The sequence below is a fragment of the Mandrillus leucophaeus genome, unplaced genomic scaffold (assembly GCF_000951045.1).
Source record: "Mandrillus leucophaeus isolate KB7577 unplaced genomic scaffold, Mleu.le_1.0 Scaffold66, whole genome shotgun sequence".
Classification (NCBI taxonomy): Eukaryota; Metazoa; Chordata; class Mammalia; order Primates; family Cercopithecidae; genus Mandrillus; species Mandrillus leucophaeus.
The window spans coordinates 4912945-4924172 of NW_012107141.1; the positions used below are offsets into that span (position 1 = coordinate 4912945).

General features: G+C 48.9%; 1 protein-coding gene across 1 annotated transcript in view; it reads right to left on the bottom strand.

Annotated features, from left to right (window-relative positions):
* LRP4 (low density lipoprotein receptor-related protein 4) overlaps positions 1-11228 on the bottom strand; it is a 51572-nt gene that overhangs the window by 9909 nt on the left and 30435 nt on the right. The window contains 12 exon segments of the mRNA XM_012001465.1: positions 1441-1576; positions 2061-2174; positions 2443-2587; positions 4995-5103; positions 6555-6689; positions 6826-7044; positions 8257-8560; positions 8914-9139; positions 9262-9424; positions 9929-10100; positions 10207-10293; positions 10657-10797. Of these exon segments, the coding sequence (XP_011856855.1) occupies positions 1441-1576; positions 2061-2174; positions 2443-2587; positions 4995-5103; positions 6555-6689; positions 6826-7044; positions 8257-8560; positions 8914-9139; positions 9262-9424; positions 9929-10100; positions 10207-10293; positions 10657-10797 (1951 nt within the window).

Genomic DNA, 11228 nt, shown 5'->3' on the forward strand with positions numbered 1-11228 from the left:
TTGAATTCCTGGACTCATGTGGTCTGCCCACCTTGGCCTCCCAAAGTGCTGGGATTACAGGCATGAGCTGTGCCTGGCCCAGATTATTTTTTATAAAGTATAAATGGAAAACACAGTCATTAGAATTTTTTGCCAGGTGCAGTGTCTCATATCTGTAATGCCAGCACTTTGGGATGCCTAGGCGGGTAGATTGCTTGAGCCCAGAAGTTTAAAACCAGCCTGGGCAACATGGAGAAGCCTTATCTCCACAAAAAGTACAAAAAATTAGCCAGGTATAGTGGCACACACCTATAGTCTCAGCCACCTGGGAGGCTGAGGTTGGAGGATCACATGAAACTAGGAGGTTGAGGCTGCAGTGAGCTTGAGCTGTGTTCATGCTACTGCACTCCAGCCTGGGTGACAGAGTGAGACCCTGTCTCAAGAAAAAAAAAAAAAGAATGTCTCTGAATTGAATGTAACATCATATTTAATCGATTTTAAGATGTTTGTTTTTTCTATGGTCTACCATCTCTGAAACAGGAGTGTAACTTACGATCAATAGCATTTCACATTTGCTGTTGGTTATCTTTTCAGTTTAATTTCTCAAATCAGGATGCATTTTATAATGAATAGCACCTTTAATTTAATGAAATAAGATACTTTATACTTGATTTGAGAACTGTTCGTGTTTATGCTTACTTATTTAATAATGGTGTTTGTGTATGTGTGAGGGAGGTGCACGTGTCATTATAAGCTAAGGCCATCATATCTCTGGGGAAGACTTTTTGTTCCAAGTCATCAAGCCACAGCCCAGAGACTACTGTTGGACAAGCCAGTATGCCAAACTTATGATGTGAGAGCAAATGTCACAGAGAGAAGAAGGAGGAATACCATGTGGGAGGGTCCTCCTAAGTGATTTCTGTTTAAAGTTTTTTGTTTTTTTGTTTTTTTTTTTTTGAGATGGAGTTTCGGTCTTTGTTGCCCACGCTGGAGTACAGTGGCGCGATCTCATCTCACCGCAACCTCTGCTTCCCAGGTTCAGGTGATTCTCCTGTCTCAGCCTCCCGAGTAGCTGGGATTATAGGCATGCACCACCACGCCCGGCTAATTTTGTATTTTTAGTGGAGAGGGGCTTTCTCCATGTTGGTTAGGCTGCTCTTGAACTCCCGACCTCAAGTGATCCACCTGCCTCAGCCTCCCAAAGTGCTGGGATTACAGGTGTGAGCCACCGCACCTGGCCTTAAAGTTGTTCTTAAAGCTTCTTGCCCTCAGAGCTAAAAAGGGAATCACTTGCAACAGTCTACAAGTCTGAATATCACCTTCTGTCCCAAATAACAGGGACTGGTAGCTCATGACGTAATCTACCTCCCAACTACCTGATCGAGCTGGGACTATGAGCTACTGGTCGTGGGATGGTGATTTGAATCAAAGGGCTCACGAGCCTGCATTGAACCTATTTACCTTCCTTCCACCTCCTCCAGAGACATGCGGGTCCGGGTGGTTGAAGAATGCAAGGTGGTAGGTAGTGTGTTGGGTAGCACCGGGCTCTTTTCACTCATGCCAGTGGACCTAGGAGCTGGTGGTACCAGGCCAGGCACTAGACAAAAAAGAGGATTGGAGTGGGCCACTGGAACCACAAACCTCTACATATGGCCCAAGAGTAGCAGCTGGAGAACTTGACAAAATCTTTTAGCTGCCCTAGTCACAGGCACCTTCATTAGTAGCCCTTCTTAATACCATAAATAAGAAGGAGTTGGATTCCATAATAGTAGCTCTGGATGGGGCAGCTGGCTCACCAAAGTCAGGAAGAGAGAGTGATGCACAGGCCACTGATTATCCCACAGCAGGGACGTGGGAATCAAGAGACCTGAATTCTGTTCTCGCAAATGCCAGAGGGCAGACAAACCCAGGTTTGAGCAATTCCCAAAACCCAAGCAGATTGCTACCAATCACCCCACTAACAAGACCTTCTATATGGGGACCCCACTCAGAAGGACAGATCAGACCAGGATCAGAGGCTGCTGACCCTCAGCCCTTCCAGGGGCTCTGCTGAGTGGCTCCAGTCATACAGTCCAACTCACCAAGAGAGCAGGGCCGGCTATCACGTTCGTCAGGACAGGCACATACGAAGTCCGAGGCTCTAGCAAAGCAGAGGTGGGTGCAGCCACCATTGTTCACGCCACAGGCATTGGTCCCTAGAGGCAAAGTAGATGAGTGTCTTATCTGGGGCACAATCAGGTCTCCCAATTTAAGGCTTCTCAAAAACAGGAAATCCAGGATTACCCTACTCCCAGGGACAGGGGAGCAGGAGATATACAACTGTGAGGGAGTAAAAAGGTCTAAGCGTTTAAAATGTGAACCAAGAAGCTCTCTTGTGGCCCTCTCTTGGTCCCTAACAGTCCTTGGGGTGACAGACCAATCCCACAGATGTTAAGGAAGCAGGCTCAGTACCCGGGAGCCCACCTGTCTGCCGCTGAGGGGAAACCACGATGATATCCATGAGTCCTTCCACATTTGCCAGTACTGTCTCCTTGTTCCGGCCTGAGTATTTGTCAACACGCTGGATTGACTTGGTCTGCCAGTCTGTCCAGTAGATCCACCTGTCTTGCTACTCAACAGGAGAAGCCCACAAACAGTAAATGTTATTCAGCAAGCAGACTCCTTCTTGTACAGCTTCTATGCCTCACCATTGGCCACTGCCTCTGCTGAAATGCCCTCTTCATCTCTTCCTCATTTCTGTGCATCCCCAGACATGACACTGTCAAGGAAATCTCCCCAAATCCATATAGACTTCACCATTCTCTCCTCTATGCAGTTCTGCACCTTGTAGTCACTTGCCCAAGTGCGTTTTTATACTCAAGCAATTTGTTTACAGGTCTGTCCATCCTAACAGATTAGTTCTTCAAGGACAAGAATGTGTTCTATTCATCTCTGAATTTCTGGCACCTAACACTCAGTCCCCATTCAGTTGATTGAATGGCTCCCTCTCTAGCAAATAGGAGGAAATTTGAAGGTTATTCTAGGTTCCTCTGGGCCCTTTGCTCAGAGCACTGCCCCAAATCCTCTGCTTACTTCTGTAGGCAGCTTTCTTCTAATGCAATGATGGTGAAATTCTCAGCCAAGGGTAGGGAGGGGCAATCAAGGTGTTCTCATCCCCATCCAAGGGTATATATCAGAAACTGTGGGGAAACCTGTAGATTGAAAAACCTATATGCAGTATTACCCTGTAGTTTTACATTTAGAATATGAAAAAAAAGCCTATCATTAAGTAACACCAGATAAAATCTTTTTGGCTAGGCCAGGCGCGGTGGCTTACGCCTGTAATCCCAGCACTTTGGGAGGCCAAGGCGGGTGGATCACGAGTCAGGAGTTTGAAACCAGCCTGACCAACATGGTGAAACCCTGTCTCTACTAAAAGTACAAAAATTAGCGGGGCGTGGCGGCATGCACCTGTAATCCCAGCTACTCGGGAGGCTGAGGCAGGAGAATCACTTGAACCCAGGAGGTGGAGGTTGCAGTGAGCCAAGATCGCACCACTGCACTCCAGCCTGGGCGACAGAGCAAGACTCCATTTCAAAAAAAAAAAAAAGAAAAGAAAAGAAAAAAAAAAATTAGCCAGGTGTGGTGGCGCATGCCTGTAGTCCCAGCTACTTGGGAGGCTGAGGCAGGAGAATCGCTTGAATCCAGGAAGCGGAGGTCGCAGTGAGCCGAGATCATGCCACCGCACTCCAGCCTGTGCCACACAGCAAGACTCCATCTTAAAAACAACAACAACAACAACAACAAAAATCTTTTTGGCTAGTAGAACATAATACAGAATACAGACAGAGTTGATAATATTTGGCAAAAAAGGGTCAAATTTATTTCTCTTTACTTTCTTTCCTTCCTTCTTTCCTTTCTGTCTCTCTCTCTCTCTCTGACTCTGTCCTCTCCGAGATAGCATCTTGCTCTGTTGCCCAAGTTGGAGCACAGTGGTACAAACGTAGCTCACTGCAGCTCAACCTCTTGGGCTCAAGTGATCCTCCTGCCTCAGCTTTCTGAGTAACTGAGACTACAGGTGTGTACCACCACACCTGGCTAATTTAACAAAAAGTTTTGTAAAGACAGGGTCTTGCCATGTTGCCCAGTCTGGTCTCAAACTCCTGGGCTCAACTGATACTCTGGCCTCAGCCAGGGTGCTGGGATTACAGGCATAAGCCACTACACCTGGCCAAGATTTTTAAATGATTGAGAATTCCTGTTTTGGCCTCAGGCCTGGTAGATCTTCTTTTCCTTGCCCAAATTATTTTTGTGTTAGAACTCAAAAGTGACAGCTAATAATAATTAAAATGGGTAGCGATAACATGCGTGTGGTGCTTACTGTGTGCCAGGTACTATACTAATGCTTTGTGTCTGTTTCAGGAGGATACTATTATTAGGCTGATTTATTTTGTAGGTAACTGAAGCTGAGAGAGGTTCAGTCACTCCGGTTCAAAGTTACCCAGTTATTTAATAATACAGATAAAACTTGAACCCAGGTACCTGGCACATTGATGGTACTCATTAAATACTTACAAACTGGCTAGATGCCTCAAAACTCTGGCTTTTAGTCACTCCACTCTGTTGCCACTAAGTGAGCTCCCTAAGCCCAGATGCTGGGACCACAGCATTAGGATTAACTGGGGAACTTGTCAAAATGGATTTTACTGTGCCCAGCCCTCATGAAGCTGCTTCTCTATAACCTCTATAGTCACGGCCTAGGAACCTGCCTTTTAACAAGTGCCACATCTGATTCTGTATACCACTCTTTGAGAGCCACGCCTTTGAATGCTAGAACATGGGAATGGCAGGATAGGAGTATGAAGGCACTGGGTGGCCCTAGCAACCTACCAAGGCTTCAGGGCACAGGAAAAATCCCTAAAATGAGCTTCAATAGCATGTCTGTTCAGTAGCAGCTACAGCTGAGACTGCTGACTTAGAACCCCAAAGAAACATCCCAGGCAAGGAGGTTAGTTACCTCTCTCCTGAGCCAGTACCTGTGTGAGGGCAAAGGGGTGGGACACATGGCTGACCAAGACCTGCCGCAGTTTCCCGTTGAGGTCAGCACTCTCGATCCGGTCCAGATGGGCGTCTACCCAGTAGATTCTGCGAAGAAAACGAAAAGAGTGGCTGCTCCAAATGCTTGCCAGGAAGCCCAGCTCTTCCCCCTAAGAACCTATCTGTCACCTCCTGAGCTGACTGGCAGGTGCTATGAGAACTCAAGAAGCACCCTTAATGAGGAGTCACTGTGAGTCCCAAAGCTGAGGAGGGGAGCTGGTGGTTCATGAGTGGGGAGGTCAGGGCTGCTCTGGGGAGGCGTAGAGTGACCTCAGAGGAACCACCACCCAGCTTCATCTTCTGGAATTTGATTGCCCTTTGACTCCTACTCAAGAATCAAAGCCCAAATTCTTACAAATGGTCTTTAAGAGAGCTCAGTTGGCCGGGCATGGTGGCTCACACTTGTAATCCCAGCACTTTGGGAGGCTGAGGCGGGGGATCACTTGAGGTCAGGAGTTCAAGACCAGCCTGGCCAACATGGTGAAACCCCGTCTCTGCTAAAAATACAAAAATTAGCCAGGCGTGGTGGCACGTGCCTGTAGTCCTAGCTACTTGGGAGGCGGCGGCACGAGAATTGCTTGAACCCAGGAGACGGAGGTTGCAATGAGCCGAGATCATGCGACTGCACTCCAGTCTGGGCAAAAGAGTGAGACTGTCTCAAAAAAAAAAAGAAGTGAGCTCAGTCTACATGGACCTCACTGAGGTTAAAAGAAGAAGGCATTCTACCACCGTTCCAGAAGTCTTGGATTCCCTTCCGCTTCTTTTGGGTCAGAAGGGGGCACAGACTTCTTCAGAGCCCCTTCCCCCTGCCCTCAGCATTTCTAGACAAGTAGTTGTACATTCTGGAGCCTGGGTCAGGCATGGTGGCTCACGCCTGAAATCCCAGCACTTTGGGAAGCCAAGGCAGTAGGATTGCTTGAGTCCAGGAGTTCAAAACCAGTCTGGGCAACATAGCAAGACGCTGTCTCTACAAAAAATTTAGAAATTAGCTGGGCATAGCTGGGCATGGTGGTGTGTGCCTATAGTCCCTGCTACTTGAGAGGCTGAGGTGAGAGGATGGCTTGAGCCAGGGAGGTTCAGGCTGCAGAGAGCTGTGACTGCACCACTGCACTCCAGCCTGGGCAACAGAGCAAGATGCTGTTTCAACAACAACAAAGTTCCAGAGCCTGAAGGGATCAGGATTTGTTATATTATAACAAATACAAGAATCAGCCCTTAAATGAGTAGGGGTGTGAGACCTGTGGTCCAGCCAGAAGACATGCTCTGCCAAAGGTACTCAAATTAGGAACATGTAAACCAGCCAAACGAGACCCACCTAAGGGTTGAGGGCTGGATTTAGCAATCGCTGCTCTAAGAATACATTCCCTCATCCTTCTCAATGGTTCCTCTTCCCCACATACCAAGAAGCTTTCTATCTTTTCATTTTTCCATTTTAATCTCAACCATTCTCTCTTCTGCCCACCCGATCTCCAGGAGGCTGTTTGGTGCAGGACTCCCACCTGCGGGTATCATAGTCCAGGGTGAGGCCGTTGGGCCAGCCCAGGTCTGTGTTGATGAGGACCTTCCGCTCAGAACCGTCCAGGTTCGCCCGTTCGATCTTGGCAATGTGGCCCCAGTCTGTCCAGAAGAGGTACCTGAGACACAACAGCGCCATCATCATCAAGGCAAGGGAAGACGGCACCCAGAGGTTGAGAGAACACAGAAGGTAACACCATCTTTTCCACCCAGCCCTTCTTCCCTGGATCTCTCTTCTGCTGGCCATAAACTTACCCCTTCCTGGGGAAAACAGCAATGGCCCGGGGCTCATCCAGGCTATTGTTGATCAGCACTTTGCGGCAGGAACCATCCAGCCTGGATGCCTCAATGGTATTTCGACCTGTGTCTGTCCAGTACAGGTTCCTGGCCACCCAGTCCACTGCCAGCCCATCAGTGGTCTTCAGCCCACGCCCGATCACTGTCTCCATGTTGCTGCCATTCAGGTCTGCTCGCCTTGGGGAGAGCCCAGTGTTGGATGAGCAACCAGACTGCCCCAGAATAGAGTAGAACTCCTTTAACCCATGTTCCCATAACTGGACCCCCACTGAACTGTAAGCTCCACAGGGACAGAGACCAAGTATCTGTGAGTACATTCCTCAGCACCCAGCATGATAAATGCTCGATAAAATAATTGCAGAATGAATGAACCAGTTCTTAGGAGGATAGAGTATTTCCTGCTAACTGGAAATAGTGGCGGCTGCCAGGGGATGTCTTGCTAGAAGACAGGTTTATCATTCCCCACATATCTTTGGGAAGAGACAAGGATTGTTAGGTGGTGATGATAAGAAATACAGATTTGTCAAAACCTACCTGTGCATTTTTTAAAAGTTAAAAATAATTTTAAATACAAGTAGATATGAGGTTTCATTATGTTGCCTAGGCTGGTCTTGAACTCCTGGGCTCAAGCAATCTTCCCGCCTTGGCCTCCCAAAGTGCTGAGATTACAGGTGTAAGCCACTATGCCCAACCCTATCTGTGCACTTTTGCAGAGGCCCTACAGGCAGGAGGGAACTCTACCTCAGAATGGGGAGCATGTCACTGTCACCTAGGGGACTTCCCGAAATTGCATATGCCTACCTGTCCCCAGCTTGAGATTCTAATACATCCCTTGGGGAGAGTAAAGAGGAATGTTCGCTGTTCCTCCCTGTGAGAATCTCTGCCATGGGAAACCACTCTTACTGGTAGCAGGGCATCATATTCCTAAGCTTTGTTAGGGCCACAGATTTAAAGAATAAAAATAAAACAACAAAAAAATAAAAAACAACAGCTTTGTAAACCACCATACGCCTTGGCATTTGGCTGGGGCTCCTTTCCTGCAATACAGATACTGGTAATATGGCCTACTCATCAGTAAGTCCTCGGGGATTCTTGGAGCTCCCTCAGGGCACAATGGTAGATGTGAAAGGCTCCAGGTCCCCACCCTGACTTTACCTGTTTTTTATTGTTGTTGTTTGTTTTACATACTAGGCTTCCATGTAATCTCTAAACAAACAAAAGTTTGAAACTCTGCTCTAAGTGACAACACTACAAAGTGAACAAGTCAGGATTAGAACTCGCTATCCAAAGTGCCGAATCACTCATCCATTTAGCGGTCAGAACATAACCTCACCCATGGGCGATCGGAAGCAAATCTGTGTCCTCTGGAGGTTTCAGTGTTGCTCATACCTGATAACATCCAGGAACACATCTGTGTAATAGACCTTTCCATCCACGCTGTCATAGTCCAGGGAGATGACATTGTTGAGCTCAGGAACAGGGACGTGCACATCGGTGTGGTCACTGGTGTCCAGTGAGATACGCCGGATGGAGCCACGGCTGGAGAAGAGCAGGTAGGTCTCAGGAGAGGGATCACAGGTCTTCCCATCTCCCTTCAGCTGGATGCCAGTGGGGCAGGCACAGGAGAAGCCAGAAGGCCGAGGCAAGCAGAGGTGGGAGCAGCCGCCATTTCTCGAGCCACACTTGTTAAAACCTGGTGATGAAAAGCAGAAGTGTTCACGCCTAGCCTGGAACATCATCTGAATCTTACAAAGGTCCCAGTTGCTTGTGGCTGACTCTTTGCTGTTCTAAGTGACAGGATTCAGTGCCTGGCGGGGTGAGGCAGAAGGAGGGTCTGCAGGAGGATCTCCAGGAGTCCTCTGAAGGTGACAGCTGCAGTACCAGCCATACCCAAAGAGAACACAGCCCAATCCTGAAAGGGAGCTTCAACAGGTCACTGTCTTTCTGGCTGTAAAGGAGCTCTGTGCTCTGGATATATCTCTGATGTTGAGACGGCCCCAGGAAGCCAGAGGCTCTGACTCACAGCCCCAGCCCTCTGACTCTCACCTAGTGGCTGTGCCCGGTCCACAGCCTGGATGTCCATGAGGCCTGGCAGGTTGGACCTCACGAGGATAACATTGCTGCCGGTACCCTTGTCGGCACGGTGGATGCTCCGGGTCTGCCAGTCAGTCCAGTATATATGGGAGTCGAGGAGGGTGAGGCCATATGGGTGCTGCACCGGTGACACCAACGTATGCCGATTGGCACCATTCAGGTCAGCAGCCTCAATTCGCTGCAGAGGAAGGAGAGGGTGGGGGGTGGTGATCAGCAGATAGGGAACTCTCCGTGGAGATCTGAGGCAGGCCTTTCCCATCTTCCCAGGCTCCTAGGAAGCAGCAAGGGCACGGCTCTCACCTCGGTGTGGGCATCGGCCCACAGCAGTTGGGAGCTGGCCTTGTCCACAGTCAGTCCATTGGGCCATCCTAGGTTGTTGCTGATGAGCACTGTGCGGTCTGAGCCATCCATTCCGGACCGCTCTAACTTGGCATTCTCCCCCCAGTCTGTCCAGTACATAAACCTGAGTGAGGAAGAATATTAGCTATACTAGCTAGTTATTCCAGCAGCTACCACATACCATGAGTACTTAACAGTATGTCAGATACACTTGAGTACTTATAGTATGTCAGGCAAAATTTTTGCTTGACAAAATGCTTTGCAAAATATTTCATGTGCATTATCTCAATCTTCATAAGGGCGACAAGGTATGTATTTTCACTACCACCTCCATTTAATAGATAGGTAAGGAAGCTGAGAATCAGGGAGGTTAAATACTGGACCCAAGTGATATAGTTAACACATGATGAAAACATTTCAATCCTGGGATTCTGATTCCAAGGCTCATGCTTTTAACTTCTACACTGTACTGTCACCCTACGAGAAGTCACAAGAGAGTGGAAGAGCCCCAAGGAGGTCACCTTGTTCCTGTGATGCAAGCTTGCTCTCTGCTACCCACCTTCACCCCATCATAACCCCAGCTGAGCTAGCCCCCGACACTACCCAGTGTGATACAGCCAGCTCTCACCCCATCTCATGGTACAGTACGATTGCCCGGGGACTGTCAAGGTTCTGCCACACCAACACTTTCCGCATGGACCCGTCCAGGTTGCCCACTTCAATCCGGTTTGTTCCCGTGTCTGTCCAGTACACTTTCCGGCCAATGGCATCCACCGCGAGCCCATCTGTGGTCTGTAGCCCTGTGGGAAGTCAAAAGAGCACACTGGCTCCTATTTTAAAACAGATGGGCTATTTCCCCAGTCCCGTTGCCAGACAGGTGGTCCCTGGGCTGGGAGGAAGTCCCACCTGTGGTGATGATGTCCTCGTGCTGTGAACCGTCCAGATTGGCACGGCTGATCCTGTGCAGTGTGCTGTCAGACCAGTACACTTTTCCTGGAGAGGGAAAGCTTGGCTCAACCAAGACCCTCACCCCCTACAATGGGACACACACAGCTGATTCGTGTCCTGAAACACCAGAGCATGTCAGAGAGCCCTGGAGCCTCTAGCAGAGGAAATCAAGGAAAATGCAGAAATATCATAGCAGGATAGCTCTTGGCAGAGATGGAGAGAAGAGGGCCCCAAACCATGCTCTCACAACCAAAGAGAAAATGCTAGAGAGACAGGGACAGGGGCTATGCCAGAGGGTATGGGAAACCCCCGGCTCTTGGCAGGAGACAAAGGTGGTGGGAGAGGAAGGACAGTAATTGCTGAAGGGCAGGGACAGAAGGCCAGGTGGGAAGGGAGGGCCACACAGACCTTCCTGGGGGTCTACTCCAATGGCAATGGTGTTCTTCATGGTAATGTTGATTGGTACCACCACATCAGCAAAATAAGGGATGTCCAGGGAGACCATGCGAATGTCTATCCTCCTGGCGAAGATGAGGAAACTGTTCATGCCTGCCAGGTGGAGAGGAGGGAAGAGATCACTTGAGCACAGCCATTAAGTGGATTTGGAATCAGGCAAACTGAAATTCATGCCCTGTCCCTGCTAGTTTCTAGCTATGTTATTCTAGGCAAGATATTTAAATTATTATTATTTTTTGAGACAGGGTCTTGCTGTGTCACCCAGGCTGGAGTGCAGTGGCATGATCATGGCTTACTGCAGCCTTGACCTCCTGAGCTCAAGCGATCCTCCCACCTCAGCCCCCTGAATAGCTGGGACTACAGGCACATGCCACCATGCCCAGTGAATTTTTGTATTTTTTGTAGAGATGGGGTTTCATCATATTGCCGAGGCTGGTCTCAAACTCCTGGGCTCAAGCATCTGCCACCTCAGCCTCCCAAAGTGCTGGGATTACAGGCGTGAGGCACCACTCTCAGCCTAAATT